This window comes from Rhinopithecus roxellana, chromosome 16 (assembly GCF_007565055.1).
Source record: "Rhinopithecus roxellana isolate Shanxi Qingling chromosome 16, ASM756505v1, whole genome shotgun sequence".
NCBI lineage: Eukaryota > Metazoa > Chordata > Mammalia > Primates > Cercopithecidae > Rhinopithecus > Rhinopithecus roxellana.
In genome coordinates, this window is record NC_044564.1 from 262775 (window position 1) to 279774 (window position 17000).

Genomic DNA, 17000 nt, shown 5'->3' on the forward strand with positions numbered 1-17000 from the left:
GCGTAAACCCGGGAGGCGGAGCTTGCAGTGAGCTGAGATCCGGCCACTGCACTCCAGCCTGGGCGACAGAGCGAAACTCCGTCTCACAAAAAAAAAAAAAAAAAAAAAAACTGATCAAATGCATATAGTGTCTTTTGGCAGGTCATTTTTTCGTGACAACTTGGAAAAGGCTGCCATTATTTTTTTTTTTAGGAGGAACAGTTCTGTGCAGCTGGAGAGAAACAAGTTTGAAAACCAGTGTGTGTGTATGTGTGTAAAACTGGGCCGGAATTACTGCACTTGCCACTAGATGGTGATGTTGCTGAAAATGATAGTCCCGCTTAATTTGTGGAAACAGTAGACTTGAAGAGAGATGCTTGCCCGCCTGGAGGGCATGGTAGATGTTGATAATCACACAAAAAAATATGTAATTATCAAGTGTGACAAGTACTGAAATGCAAAGCTGATTTGAATATACTAGTGAAATAGGTTGATACCTCTTTTAAAGGTAAAATTTCTCTTGACTGAAAACAGGAACTTAAATATGCAGCATATTTATTAGTCTATGATTTGAAGTTCTTATTATCTTGTCTGGAATTGTATGTGATTATTTGCAGTTTATAAGACTTAACCTCTCCTCCAGAGGTAAGACCTAGAAATCTGCCTTAAATAAATGACCTAAATAATTATGTCGTCTTCAGCTTGTACTACTTTGAGAAATACTTCTCAGTAGAGTGATTCTTAACCCCTCATTTGGGTGAAGGACCCCTTTGAGAATCAATTAAAGCTTTGAACCATCTCATACATCATTTTGGATATACTATCATAGGGTTCATGGATTTCTAAGAACCTGAGAGGAGGGCAGCACAAAGTCAAGCTAGGATTCTTGCAAAACTTTAATTCTATCACCTCAACGTTCTAAGCCAAGAATGCCAGAAGAATTTTAGATGCACACTGATGTTTGAACAAGAATGGTGAGAAAGCAGAAGTTGTGTGTGAATACAGGAGTGATTTAAGAGGGCAAGCAGAAAGGGTCCTGAGAGGTGGAGAGAGAAATTCTGCTTCCTCTAATATACTGATTCCTCTCTCCCTCTACTCCCCCATCTCATTTTTGTGCTCCTGTACACTGTACATATGCAAATCTCTTAAGGTCCATCTTAATGCAACACTTTTAGAACTTGAGACTTCAGTTTACTTTTTTTTCCCCTCTAATTTTGGCCCACTCTGGCAAGTGAAATTGAGACAGAAGCACATTCCAAAGAAGAAACAAAAAGCACTGAGGAAGTCAGATGTGACTTTGGGTGAGTACCTTCCCTCTATGAAGTTATTCCCTCATCTTTAAGTGGGGGTGATAATCACCGCCTGGCCTATTTCACATACTTTTGTTCAGATCAGGTAAAATAGTTTATGTGAAAGTATAAATCTGGAAGTGTCATTGAGAGGTAAGGAACTATTACATGGTTGTGGCCAGATGCAGTGGCTCACGCCTGTAATCCCAGCACTTTGGGAGGCCGAGGAGGGCAGATCACGAGGTCAGGAGATGGAGACCATACTGGCTAACACGGTGAAACCCCGTCTACTAAAAATACAAAAACAAATTAGCCGAGCGTGGTGGCGGGTGCCTGTTGTCCCAGCTAGTCGGGAGGCTGAGGCAGGAGAATGGTGTGAACCCAGGAGCCAGAGCTTGCAGTGAGCCAAGATGGCACCACTGCACTCCAACCTGGGTGAGAGAGCCAGACTCCATCTCAAAAAAATAAAATCAAAAAACTATTAGGTGGTTGTGCTGCCCTCAGTATGTTGTGTAATAAATATAATGGGGGTATGAATCATTGTACAATGAATACATCCTGATGGTAAAAAATTTAATGTACACACAAAAGGGAGTAGGCAGATAGGAGGGAAACAATATTGTAACATCCCACTGTACCAGTGGTTCTCAACCCTAGCTCCACTTTAGAATTGTTGGGGAGAGCTTTTAAAATAAAAAGCTCTGGATTGGACCCTGAAGTCAACAAATACATTAGTGGAAAAACTCATGAAAACGGAATGTCTGTAGTTAATGGTAGTGTAACTACCCTGATTTCTTAGTTTTGACAAATGGCCCATGGTTATGTAAGACGTTAACATTGGTGTAAACTGGGAAAAAGGTATATACTAACTTTCGTACTATCATGACAACTTTTCTGTAATTCTAAAATTATTCCTCCAAAAACTATTATTTGAAGCATAAAACAATTAAAAAATAAATATACCTATGCCTGTATGTCACCTAGACAGGGGAATCTGAATCCTTGGGGGAGAAGTCTGGACATATATGTATTTTCAAAACCTTCCCAGGCGAGTCTAATGTACCAGGAGGGTTGAGAGAACCACTGCTCTCTCATATTCATTATACCATGAATGCCTGAGGGACTGGGACCCTGTTTGTTCTTTGATGTAGCTAGTACCTAGCACAGTGCCTATATGGAAAGCTTGTGCAAGTGTGTTCTTGCTGAATGAACCTTTATTCGCAAAATTTTCCTTAGTCCTCTGTAATAACAGAAGGAAAACTGAAAACAAAAAATACCAGGGTAGATTTTCAGACATCTTCCCATCCAGAAGAGTTTCTATTCCTGCCCCGGTCTCTTGTCGCTTTCAATTAATCTTTGCCATTATCACCATATTTATCATATTCCTAAAATACTAAAATTGCCATTCTGTTGTTCGAAAATCTTACTTCATTCCCTATTATTTAACAAGTGATATATTTCTTGGTTAGGTATGCAAAATTCTCTATGCTCTGCTAATGTGAGCTTTTTAGCATGCAAAGCCTACTACTATTTTATATGGACTCTATATCAACCATAGTTTGCCTGCAGTTCTCTTGCCTCCCTTCTCTTTGTCACATACAGTAATGCTGCTATCCTCATCTATGCAAATCGTTTCCATCTTACAAGGCTTCATGCTTGTGTAATTTTTTCAGGTCACTCCAGCAAAAAGTGAGCATTCTCTGTTTGTATCTACCATTCAAATGGCACCAGCACTTACTATTTTCTTTTGTAATTATTTGTTTTCTGTTTTATTTCCCCATGAAACCAAATTAACCCCACCGTGGGGTGTTAGATATGTCTTCTAACTTCCACAGTTCATGACAGTTAAGCATGTAATAATGATTTAATGTACATTTTGCACAAATACAATATTTAAAAAGTAAAAATAGAAAATCAAAATTCAAATACAAAAGTAAACTACATTCATCACTCCAAAATGTCTTTTAAGGAGAATTATTAAAACTAACCAAAAGAGCCAACTAAAGCCTGAATAAAATTTTGATACTACTGTTTCATTAGTAATGAACAGCATTTACAAGAAAACTATACACTCCCCAAAATGTAAGTGTTCAGTCTTAGTCACTTATCTGCTCTTAAGACTTAAATAAATGTTCTTAGGGGGGAAAACCAATTATCCAGTCCTCCCTGCTTCCTTATTTGTCTCTTCCCACCACTATCCTCCCCCAGACATATACACACATACACACACACATTCACACACACTCTAGTATGATATTGTCTATGTGGCAGAACCTTAAAAAATGTTATTTCTTTCAGATATGGTCTACAAGTAGAAAAAATAATATTAATGAGTATTGTCAAAAGTTTTACAATATTTTGAGAAAGTCACGCATAAACTGTTAAGCTGTATGTTCCATTGGACCCCAACTTTATGATTGAGCATTGTTAAAACAAAACATAACTATAGACATCATTTTCTGGATGAATCTCGTTCAGAATTGCTGGTATTTCTGGCTCTTCTTTGGGTTCTTCTTCTGTTTCTGTAAAATCAAATAAAATAGAAAAATAGGTTCAATAAATTGTATTGGGACAATTGACTAACCATTTGGAGGGAGAAAAACTGCTTCACAACATACACAACAACAAACCACAGATGGAGTAAATATTTAAATATTTAAATACCATAAAGTTATAGAAATAATAGTGTTTTTAGTAATCTTAGGATTCTAAGCAGAACACAGAGACCAGAAACTGTAAAGGAAAAGACTAGCAGATTTGAATATCTAAAAATTAAAATTATATATGGCAAAAACCACTATAGACAAAGTTAAACCAAATCAAAGACAACTGGAAAAATATTTGCAACATAGACATAGTAAAAACTATTATTTAAAGAGATTTTTTAATCAGAAAAAGATAGAAATCAAAGATGTTGAATGGGACAAGGATTCAAGCAGACAATTCTTTAAAAATTATATTTATAGTAATCCTGAAAATATGTCTAGTAACATTAGTTATAAAAGGGGGTGATTAAGACCATTAGGTGGGTTTTATTTTTTTAACCTATCGCTTCTTGGCCTTTTGGCTAAGATCAAGTGTATTTTTTAACCTAGCAGACAGGCAAGGATTTTTAAAATGTCATAATGTACAGTGCTGACAAGTGTGTAGGGAAAAGGCACCTGTCTTGTGTGAATCACTACCATGTTTCTGGAGGCTAGTCTGACTGACTGTATATTCAGACTTTAAATGTGGGTACCCTTTGGCCCAACAATTCAATTTCTAGGGATTGATTCAAAGGAAATAATCAGACAAACTTAAGCCTCCAGTGCCTCCATTTCCTTATACTTAAAATGGGAGTATTATTTATCCAGTAGAGGTTTTGACATTGAATAAAATAAACCATATAAAATATTTAATATGGTGTCTGGCACATAGAAAAGTACCCGATAAGTGTTAACTAAATAAATGTTATTCCCAATGATGTTCATTGAACATTGTTGTAATAGTAAAACTTGGCAGTAAACTGAGTGTTCATCCTCGTAGAGACTGGTTGAATAAATTATTGCACATACATATAGCATAGTACTATGCAGTTGTTACAAAAGACTTCATAAAGATGGCTCCAATACATATTGCAAATGAAACCAAAAACAGGTTACAGAATAGGATGGGTACTGTCTCATTTGTTGAAACAAAACAACCTTAACATTGGGAACTGGAGATAGAATATGGTATTAAAGGGGACTTTTACTTGATATTCACTTACATATTGCTTTATTACAATGAACACTTATTACTTTTATAATCAGCAAAAATAGATATTGCCATTTATTTGGTCAAAGCCAAAAATAAAATGAGCATTAATTAATTGACCATATCGACCTTGCTGGGTTTAGAATGAAGCAGTTAGGAATCAGGACGCTGTGTTGATTAGAGCTGCTTCTCCAGCAGGGTACTCTGTTAGTGAATGTACTGCTTCAAATGCCTGCTTTTTACTGCAATGTATTTCTTTAAAGTAGTTCTTCAAAACTGGTATTACTTGGAAACCAACTAGCCCCATGTTTTTGTTGCACTCATCTTTTAGGATAAAGAGCAAATAAACTACTGAAGGGATTTCTTTAGAAATCAGTTTCCTGGGGATAACTATGGTCTGATAGACTCCAGTCCATTTCTTACACTGTCTACCGTATTGTACGAAGAGAACTGAAGTTCTGAGTTATGTCTCTGAGGCAAGTGAATTAAAGAACGGTTGCATTATTTTCAAATTGCTATACTTAGAAAAAAGTTTTTCAGGAACAAATCTTGAAATAGAAAGGGTTTCTGGTAAACCTGATAAATCCTACAGGAATGAGTTCCCTAGTAACAGCTTTGTATTTTACAGCTTTGTAAAATATACAGCTGTATATTTTACAGCTTTGTATCTCCCTCAGTACTTTGTACTATGAATTTACCTGCCTTCCATTTATCAGGCAAATTAAATTTCCTAGAAAAAGTTCATTCATCAAGCTTTCTTGTTAATGCAGACTTAATTATTTTTTAAAATATTTTGCAATAATTCACCCTATACTGGGTTCATTTCACTGACTATAGCATCTCATAATGGATGAATAGTGTGAATAAGTACTTACTGTACATGCTTACATTTTAATTTTTTAACTCTTTGAAATATGCCAAGACATACGTTGGTTGCATGAACATATTAGTATCCATTGACATAACTGAGAATAACCCAGGGTTGTCAGAGAAGGTTGCAAATCACTACTCTGGGGGAGATATACCTACCTTGGTGCTATAAGCAGCGCTTACCTTGAGGAAAAGTATAAACATCTTTAGCATCTTCCTGGTGTGCTTTAGGATCCTGGCCTTGGGGCCCACCTGTTTCTTGGTACGGTTCTGGAAAGCATTCTTTAGGCACATCCTTATTTTTATATGTCTTAGTAGAGAGGTCTTCAGGCCCTGGTGTTTCTTGGTATATTTCAGGTGAATATTCTTCAAGCTGGGGTGTTTCTTGGTATATTTCAGGTGAATATTCTTCAAGCCCAGGTATTTCTTGATACATTTCAGGTGAATACTTTTCAGACCCAGGTGTTTCTTGGTTTGTTTCAGTTGAATAGTCTTCAGAATGAGGTGTTTCTTGGATTGTTTTATGAGAGGGGGCTTTAGGCACAATAATTTCTTCACGTGTTTTATGAGGAAGGTGTTTAGGTTCAACTGATTCTTGGTGTGTTTTTGTGGAAAGGTCTTTAGGCTCGGCTATTTCTTGTGTTTTAGGAAAAAAGCCTTCTGTCTCAGCTCTTCCTTGAACTGTTTCATTGTATTCATCTGGTTCTGCTGGGTTTTGATCTGTGTCAAGAATGTAGCCTTTAGGCACATCTGGTTTTGAGTCTGCTTGAAGGGAACATCCTGCCAGATCAGCTGTGTCTTCAGATGTTGGACAAGGAAGGACTTTGGGTACAGCAGCTTCTTGGCACACTTTAGGAGACAGATCTTCTTGTTTAGCCATATCTTGGTACATTTTGAAAGGATGGTCTTGAATTACAGCTATTACTTGGCATGCATTAGGAGAGTTGTCTTCAGTTTCCACCACGTCTTGGCATATTTTGGAAGAATTGTCTTGAAGTACAGATATTTCTTGGTACATTTTAGGAGAGAGGTCTTCAGGTTCAGCCTCATGTTGGCATGTTTCAGAAGAATGGTTTTGTACTGCTATTTCTTGGTACTTGGAAGAATTCTCCTGATGTATAATACTTTCTTGACATATTTCAGGAAAGTGTTCCTCAGGCACAACTTTTTGGGGGGAGGCTACTGAAGGAAATACCTTGGTTATGCTCCCTAGTGGCTCAGTTTTTTTCTCTGTAGGTGCCAGTACTTTCTCCACTATTTCCTTTTCTATCTGTGACTGAGGCTCCACCTTCAATTCTGTATTTTGTTGTCTCTTTCTGCCTCTTTGATTTCCTTTTCCTGTTCTCTGCTGCTTGCGTTTTTTCTGTTCTCTGCAGAAAGAACAGAATTAGTGTCAGCAATGGTGCTACAGAATTCAGATAAATGCTTGTAATAACAGTGCCAGGTCCCCCACTGCCTCTCTGCACAAGGATCATGAACTAGTCACTTAATCTCTCTGGGCCTCAATCTCCTTGTTTGTAAAATGAAGGAGCAGCTGTAGGTGTTCTCAGTTCTTAGGAGAGGGAATGTTTCTCCCGGACTTCTTGGCATTGACACCTTGCTTACCAGGAGACTTCTTGGTGAGGTTAGTGGATGCGCGCGTGTGTATGCACGCACGTTTGTGTGTGTGTGTGTTATAGCATATTCTTAAAGTTTGGTTATGGAAAATAAATAATTCCCATTACAAATTAATAGAGTGGCATTCTGGTTTATACACTAGTCTCTTTGCATTTAGTCTATGTGTGTTACTTCCCTACCCCTGAGTAAACTCATACAAACCAAATTTCTTTTTTTTTTTCTTTTTTTTTTTTTTTGAGACGGAGTCTCGCTCTGTCACCCAGGCTGGAGTGCAGTGGCGCGATCTTGGCTCACTGCAAGCTCCGCCTCCCGAGTTCACGCCATTCTCCTGCCTCAGCCTCCCGAGTAGCTGGGACTACAGGCGCCCGCCACCTCGCCTGGCTAGTTTTTTGTATTTTTTAGTAGAGACGGGGTTTCACCATGTTAGCCAGGATGGTCTCGATATCCTGACCTCGTGATCCGCCCGTCTCGGCCTCCCAAAGTGCTGGGATTACAGGCTTGAGCCACCGCGCCCGGCCAAACCGAATTTCTAGACCTGCAATCCAGGCACGGCTCCTCATCTGTGCAGCCTGCAGGTGGAGGCTATATATTGTTTGATTATCAAATACATTGTTTTGTGTAACGAATTCTAAGTTGCTACAGTATCTCTCAAATGAGATATATTGTAAGTGGGTCAAAGGCTGCAAAAACACTTCTTGAAGTTAAGAAGCCTGGTAGATAGGCATGAGTGGCCATATTATACTTAATCCTAATTAACAAATTAAAGATCTAGAAGATGAAAGGATATGCATGGAAAATGCAGCCAGTGACAAACTGTTAGGCACTGCAAATATAACCAAATACAGATGGCTAATACAGATGGGCTGGGGGCTGGGGAAAGTACTATAAATAAGCATTTCATCATTTTTCTAAATCTACTGAAATTCTGTTTCATGCTACCCGCTCTATGGAGCCTTCTCTAACAGACTACAGGACTAAAATGTTCTCCCAGCTTAGCTCTCCTGTAGGACTTACTGTGAGTACCATGCTAAAGACTAGGAATGTAGGCTGCCTCATACTGTAGTTATTTCTGAAGAAACTGTATTTCTTTTAGTAAGCATTTTAGACATTCTTTGGAGATAAAAACCAGTGGTTTTTTTTTATATCTTTATAGTGTCCATCGTTCCTTGCATATTTTTTAAAAAGTATACCCTGTTCCATTTTTTTGTATATGTTTGAAATTTCCATTGTAAATAAGTGTTTTTAAAAGATTACCTCACCAAACACAGTTTGAAGTCAATATCAAAAAAGTATATATGTTCACTTCTAATATGAGGCTATAGAAAAAAGAAAAAAAAAGGTATAGATGTAACAGAACAGTCTAAAATAATATTGAAAATTATATTTATAAAAGGAAATCTAGGTCAGGCGTGGTGGCTTATGACTGTAATCCCAGCACTTTGGGAGGCCGAGGCGGGTGGATCATGAGGTCAGGAGTTCAAGACCAGCCTGGCCACCATAGTGAAACCCCGTCTCTACTAAAAATACAAAAATTAGCCAGGCGTGGTGATGTGCATCTGTAATCCCAGCTACTTGGGAGGCTGAGGAAAGAGAATCGCTTGAAACCAGGAGGTGGAGGTTGCGGTGAGCTGAGACTGTGCCACTGTGCTCCAGCCTGGGTGACAGAGTGAGACTCCATCTCAAAAACAAAAACAAAAAAGGCCAGGCGCGGTGGCTCACGCCTGTAATCCCAGCACTTTGGGAGGCCAAGGTAGGCAGATCACGAGGTCAGGAGATCAAGACCATCCTGGCTAACACGGTGAAACCCCGTCTCTACTAAAAATACAAAAAATTAGCCGGGCGTGGTGGCGGGCACCTGTAGTCCCAGCTACTCGAGAGGCTGAGGCAGGATAATGGCGTGAACCTGGGAGGTGGAGCTTGCAGTGAGTCAAAATCACACCATTGCACTCCAGCCTGGGTGACAGAGCGAGACTCCATCTCAAAAAAAAAAAAAAAAAATTAAAAAAAAAAGGAAATCTAAAGATGACGGTTATGGCACCTCAGCATTTTGAACTATTACTACAAGTAACCAAGGTGACAAGATAAATTATAAAATTCTTATAAATGTTTTGAAAAAGATATTAATAGTATACCCAAATTCCTTAGGAAGCACATATTTTTTCCTAGATATTAAATGTGAAATAATTCATTATTTAGATATCTATGTGAGGAGATCTGAGTAATATAATAGTCCATGTCTTCCCTGGTAGTTTTTCAAAAAATACAAAAAATACCTATGTGGCCTAAACTTTAGTCTGTAGTCTCTCATGATTGTAGGCAAGTCACTTAATCTCTACATGCCTTGGTTTCCTTGTAGGTGAAATAAGGTAAATAATATCTGCCCAATTTCATGTGGTGGTTATAAGAATTATATATAATGACTTACATGAATTAACTATTCAAATATAAATTAGTACTCTAATATGAATATAGGAAACCCTTATAGTGCTTGTGTATGTCAGGCACTGTTTAAATAATTTAGTTATTTTGTTATCTCATATAATCTTCACATCAGTCTATGAAGTAGATAGTATTATTTTCACTTTGCAAATGACAAAACAAACACAGAGATGTTGAGTAACTTGCCCAACACTTGTATTTGATGATCAAGCCATATACATTATCCACCTGTAGGCTGCACAGACGAGCCGTGCCTGGATCGCAGGTCTAGAAACCCTGAATATGAGTTTACTCAGGAGTAGTGAAGTAACACACAGAGACTAAATGCAGAGAGACTAGTGTATAAACCAGAGTGCCAATCTATTAATTTATAATGAGAATTATTTCTTTTCCATAATATTTCCAAGGGTTCTGGCTACAAAGTAGGGGAACCAGGCTACAAATCTAGTCATTGTGGCTTTAACAGCCCGGCTCATAACCATGTGCCCTGCTGCCTCTCTCTGAAACTAATAAAGTTTCACTGTATGGTATGTTGTAGTGAGAAAAGAGGACGCAGGCCTCAGCATTATAGAGATGTATCACCAGAGCAAGTCCAGCCAGCTGCCAAGAGGCTCACCAAGGTGTTATCCATTTGAGTGAATACCCTCAGCCCAGCAAGCCCAGAAACCTGACTCTGTTAGCACACTAAGACTACTTCCATTTATCAGGGGCAGAGCTCATCAAGCAGATTTAAGGAGACTTACCTATAAACCTAAAGACCAAGTTTTAAATGAACAGAAATACAAAGTCACGTAGTAGAAAATACCTGGGCTGGCCAGGCACAGTGACTCACACCTGTAATTCCAGCGCTTTGGGAGGCCAAGGTGGGTGAATCACTTGAGGCCAGGAGTTCCAGACCAGCCTGGCCATCATGGTGAAACCCCAGCTCTACTAAAAATACAAAAACTAGCTGGGCATGGTGGCCGGTGCCTGTATTCCCAGCTACTTGGGAGGCTGAGGCACGAGAATCACTTGAACCTGGGAGGCAGAGGTTGCAGTGAGCCGAGATCGCGCCACTGCACTCCAGCCTGGGCAGCAGAGTGAGACTCTGTCTCAAAACGAATGAATGAATGAACAAAAGAGAGAGAGAAAAGGAAAGGTGAGGGGAGGGGAGAGGAGAGGATGGGTGAGGGGTGGGGATGGGGAGAGGAGGGGGAGGGGGTGGGGGAGGGGAAGAGAGAGGATGGGGCCAGGGGAGGAGAGAGGATGGGAGGGAAGGAGAGGAGAATACCTGGGCTCTGGGCTCGCAAACAAATGCACTGTCTCTGTAGGTAAGTATTTGGGAAGCCAGATAATGATTAGAAGATTGCTTAGTGGGTATGGAATTTGGGAGCTAATTGGATAATCTTCAATAGACCTGCCACAGGACCCTAGTACAAATATTTCTACTGTAAAATGATACACCTGTTCCTAAAAATCCTCACTTTCTGCAAAATCATCCTCTATAAAGTTACAGTGGTTATGGAGGTGGGGCAAATAGGCTTGGGACAAATGATTCAAAGCTTCTGCAACATTTTAACACTAACTAAAACAATAATTGGTACCAGGAGAGAGAACTTGCATGGTCCAGACAAGTAGTTTACTGTGGCTGGAGGCTGCCTCAGGGGATAGTAAATGCAAATATAGTCTAATTGCAGGCTTAAAGCTGCTGAGATCTGAGCTCTGAGCCAGCGGGGTTGCCATTAAGTTGGGCACAGGAGAGAAGTGCAAGCTGCCACTTGGTGGAGAGCTGCGCAAGGCTGGTGTTGTGCCTATCTGGGGAAGGAACCCTGCATGCCGGCTGAAAAGAATCCTGCCTATACAACAGCCAAGCGGAAGGCTTTTTCTTTCCAACTGAAGGCTTTAATTCTCTTCCCACTATTCTGGCTTCTTTTGACTAGGAAAAAATCGTGAACTGACACAACTCCCACATTATACTGACATCATTCTCCTATTTATCAATCGTATGGGAACTTGGTATTATAGAAACATCTGTTGTAGCAGAACAGACTGCTCCATAGTGGGGTTTGGGGGTTTAAAAAATGCCCTTCCTTGGAAAAAGTGCTTTGCTTAAATTAGTGGTTCTCAACTGGGAATGATTTTGCCTGTCTCCCGCCAACCCCACCCCAGAAGACATTTGACAATGTTTGGAGACATTTTGTTGTCACAGCTGGGGTGGAAGGTGCTATTGGCATCTAGAGGCCAGAAAATGCTACAAAACATCTACAGTGCACAGGACAGCCCCCGACACAACAAGAAGTTCTCCTGCCCCCAGTGTCAGCAATGCCAAGGTGGAGACACTTTGGCTTAGATGGATGCTGCACTTTTGGCTCTTTGGGCTCCCCTTCCAAGCAAGCAAGTACCCAGTTGTCACAATCATACTTGAAATGGATGCAATTAGATGCCGCCTAATTTACAATCATGTTCTTGTACCCCCTTCCTGCATTTACATACAGGTGAACATACAGGTTATCTAAACTCTTTGTCACTCATTTACAGGGAATGTTTTGGCTCACTCCATGGAGAGTTAATCACACTCATTCAGTAAATATTTAGCTAACAGAAAGCTTGGAGAACAATCTTGGAGGCTTCTTCAATGATGCTTCCCACTCCCAACAGGGTGCTTCTATGTTTATATTACCATAGGAGCTAAACGCCAGGCTTCTCTACAATATAATTTGGTTGCTCAGTGCTTTAATTAAAAGAGACCAGGGAAAAAATTCTGTTCCCACCATGTTACCAGCTGTGTGTGTGACTTTCGGCAAGAGATTTAACTCACTGGAGGCTTAGTCTCTGTTTTTCTGTAAAATAGGGACAACCATGCCTGATTTACAGGATTGCTGGAAAGATAAAATACAGTGTGTAAAGTGCACAGCACTACATGATGCATAACATCCTCAATAAATATATTAGTTCCCTTTCTCTTGGGGTGCTACCGTACCCAAATAGCCATTGTGATGTTTCCTTTTCTTGCACTTCAGCTTTTCTTTTTCTAAGTCGTTCTCTGTTTCTCAAACTCCAGGTTCCAATGACTTCTGTAATAAAATGAAAGTTATTAGAGAAAGTGATGAACCATGGTGTTTATCAGCAAATGTCCTGTAGCCAAGTGGCAGAATCTCTATGCTAGGTTTTTCTCCTAGCTTTTTGAGGACAAGGACTGCATCTCATTTATCCTTGTATCTCCAGAAAAAGCCTGGAAGCAGACATTCAGCAAATGTTTTTGAATGAAAAGGTCAGAGACCTACCCATACATAGTATTTGTACATCAGTGTGCTACCAACCTATTAATTTCTTCAAAATAATTTTATATATTGTACAAATAATGAAAAAAGCAGCCATATTTTGCTGTCTTTAACACGATAACGTGTTTTCCTTTTATTCCTCACTTCTATCCAGTGCTTATATTACACAAAGTTATAAGAATAGCGTAGCACAATTTTATCCTTTTGTTAACGTAGCATTATATTAGAACTATTTTCCATGATGTAGTCTTCATAATATAATTTTAATGACAATATGATACATAGTCTGGTTGATGTACTCTCATTTACCCAATCATTCCTCTTGGATTGAGCATTTAGGCTGTTGCTAGTTATCTTTGCCTTGTATATCAAATTATAATAAGCATATTCATTGCATATAGCTTTTCTTTTGGATTTTTTCCTTAGAATGGTGTTTCTTCAAGTTCTTTGGAAAATTAAGAGTTTGATCAAAAAAGTTTCTGCTGCCATCTAAGGTTGAGAAAAATTAATGAGTCTTTGATGTAGAGCTTCCTAGAGCCTGTGAAGTGATACGAATCCACAATGGGACCTCTAAAGAATAGAGCATGCCCCTTGAACCATGGTTCCTCTTGTTCTTGGGATAAGGGTTATTTATAGTGAAAAATTCTACCTTTATTTTTACTAACCTCTAATTAAAATTGACAGTTCCTTCAATTATGAATGTAGGTAACAAACCACAGTAGTTTTGGCAGTATATGACTTTTTTCCAACTTTTATTTTAAGTTTAGGGGTACATGTGCAGGATATGCAGGTTTGCTACATAGGTATACACGTGCCATGGTGGTTTGCTGCACAGATCATCCCATCACCTAGGTATTAAGCCCAGCATCCATTATCTATTCTTCCTGATGCTCTCCCTCCCCCTCAGTATACGACTTTGTCCCTATAAAGAAATCACACATTTTTATATCACATTATACTTGTTGCAGATACCTTAAAATATTACCTACAGGCTATGATTTGACTTGATACTATTATTAGACCCACCACTGGATATTGTAATCTATAAATAATCATATATATTACTATATCACAATTTTTTATTTTGATATTTGTATCTTAATATAATTATTTCCTTTGTAATCTTATATATTTAATTTTATGCCTTTAAAACTTTTCTTCAAAGAAGGAGTCTCTGGGTTCATCAGAATGCCAAAGAGATCCATGCAGCCAAACAAAAAATTTTAAACAATGTTTTAGGGTATTTCAAGGACTAAGGTTCCACAAAACATTTTGAGAAATGCTGCTTTAGGATCGATCCAAGGACTGAGATTAGTGAGTCAAAAGAATAAGCAGTATTATAGCTCTCACCGCTTATTGCCAGATCTCTTTCCAAAAGTTAGACAAAATTTGTGCTACCATAGTTTTACCACAGCCATCTAATGAAATTATTGGATGAACTACCCGATGAAACTATTGGGTAGTTTCATTAGCTTTCATTTAAGTATATTTCCTTTTTTTTTTTTGGCCAGATCCATTGAAAAGAGAAAATTATCATACCCTGAATTCTTCTCAATAGCCACCAACTCCTAAGGTATTTTTCATTACCTGGAGAATGGTTCTCTTCTTGATGAGTATCAAGTGTCTGATGGTGCTTCAAATGAGATTGGTCCTTTCCCAAATCCATCTTGCTGAAATACCTTCCTGCTATTTTGGTCTGACTTCCACAAGCAGCCTAGATGCTTTTTTAAAATATCAAAAACAACTAACACTTAAAAAAAAAAAAAAAAAAACCCACACACACAAGTTTGCCTGTCACTTGACTTCCCGCCTAAAAGTTTTATCTGGTTGGACCACAACTGCAGGATAATTCTACTTTCTTTATCACACTGCACAGGTGTGAGGAGGGGAAATGGCTGGTGCTAGCAACCTCTAGCATAGCTTGCTATTTATACAGGGAAACTCTCTGGCCACAGCCTGGCATGGCACAGCCTCCAGTCAGCACTCTTTTGGTTCTATCTGCCAGGAAGTGTCTGGATCCGATGTTCCTTTTTACAGATGGAAGTGGCCTAGTGTAGAAAGAACACAATCTAGGCTCCAACCAGCTCAGTGGCCCAGGGCAAGTCACCTCCCTTTTCTATGACTCTCTTTCTGCATTTGCAAAATGGGTAAATAATTCTTGCCTGCTTCATATGGTTCTTGTGAAAGTGAAAATAATGGATGTGAAAATTTTTAGAAAGTGTGATATATACTAATCTTACATGGTTTTCTGTATGTGGCTTTTTTCACCTTAATCTGTTGCAAAATAATGTACAGTTTTGCTGTGTATGCTGTTAGACAAGAAATAGACATAAATAACCAAATTAGAAATTCACAGCAATTTTGTACGCCTTTTTGCTCACCGAATCATTCACAAGTGACTCAAGATAACTAGTGAAATCCATTGTGACTCATGTAGGGGAAGGTGAAAGATTATTTCTTAATGAAAATATCACCACATTATATCCCAGATATTAAGTTGAAATCATCAAAGGAACCATCCTGCCTCCAAGCAGTCACCCCATTTGTGAAGACAAGGAGCCACAGACTACTACGGTTCAACTAAGGAAGAAACCCTGAGCACCTCCTGATAAAGGAAGCCAATCTGGGAGATGCAGGGTTAATATATGTGTTCTGGATTCAGATTGAATTGAAGTGAGTTTGAATTCCAGTATTGGCATTCCCTAATTCAGTGACCTGAGGCAAGTTAGATAGCCTTGGAGTCAATTTATCTATCTATAACATGGGGACAATACTGGTATCTACCTCATAAAGGTAGGATGATTTTAGACCAGTAATCCATATGAGGCATTTTATGTGTGCCTAGCATATTGAACTTGGTCAATAAATGTTAGCTACCAATAAAAATACAATAACCAGATTTTGGTAAAGCAAGTCATAGTTTAAATGCAGTAAAGAAAGAGAAAGTCTGAAGAGGATTCTTTATAAAGAAAGACCTTTGTAAAGTGAATAGATGTCCACTACTTTCATGGAGTCTTAAGGCATTAGAACTGGAAGAGCCCGAAATCATCTAGTCCCTGCCTATTTTATATACAAAGAAACTGAGAACCAAGGAGGAGAGTTGCCTATACTCAGTATTTTATTACTTATTGCCAGCAGCATCTCTTACATGTTAGGAGATGGGTCATCATTTTGTGTGCTTGATCTTTCCTTGGTATAAAAATGTGTGTGTCATGTAAACATATTAGAGAAACAAGCTGTCAGACACAGTAAAGGGTATCGAGAACGATATAACAAACACCCAAGTATCTGCCACTAAAACTTAACTTGGTTTTTACTTACTAAATTCTAATATTTAGCTTTACCTCTCTCAGTTCCCCAGTCTTTCTCTTAAGTAAATCTCTGTACCTAAAAATTCAGGTAACTTCAGGGAGACCCTACTCAAAGTAATCCTGCATGGAACAGCAGACATTCTTTGTAATTTATCTCTTGAAAATTTGGATTTTCAGATATGGGGTTTAAAGAACTCAAACTAATTTTAAAAATTGCAAAATAGTGTTTTTTAAAATATTGATTCCTTTATTTGATATGTTTTAATTCTTATTAGTTAGGTTGTTTCTTACATTAGGTTAGTTTAATAAAATAACATTATAGAATCCCTCTGGGACACCTCCAGTGGATGCAGAGGTACTTCTTGAATAAAATTATCCTTACTAAGAGCTTGTAACACTCAGTTCAACAATTCAGCAAATTTTACTTAATGCCCCCTCTTGTGCTACATACTGAGTAAGGCTGTGAGGCTATAGAGATGGATGGTGCAGTCCCTGAGTCC

General features: G+C 38.6%; 1 protein-coding gene across 2 annotated transcripts; it reads right to left on the reverse strand.

Annotated features, from left to right (window-relative positions):
• Positions 1 to 3113: 3113 nt before the first annotated feature.
• Positions 3114 to 15121, reverse strand: HEMGN (hemogen). Of its 2 annotated transcripts, none has more exons than XM_030919554.1 (4): positions 14777 to 15121; positions 12889 to 12982; positions 6057 to 7243; positions 3114 to 3790 (listed from the first exon to the last, which is right to left on the reverse strand). In XM_030919554.1, exons 1-4 carry the CDS (start codon positions 14853 to 14855, stop codon positions 3696 to 3698), a joined length of 1455 nt encoding a protein of 484 aa, XP_030775414.1. In that variant the 5' UTR covers positions 14856 to 15121; the 3' UTR covers positions 3114 to 3695. The 2 variants fall into 2 exon arrangements, with proteins under 2 accessions (XP_030775414.1, XP_030775415.1); XM_030919555.1 differs by having other exon boundaries at positions 12889 to 12979; positions 14777 to 15088.
• Between the last annotated feature and the right edge of the window lie 1879 nt (positions 15122 to 17000).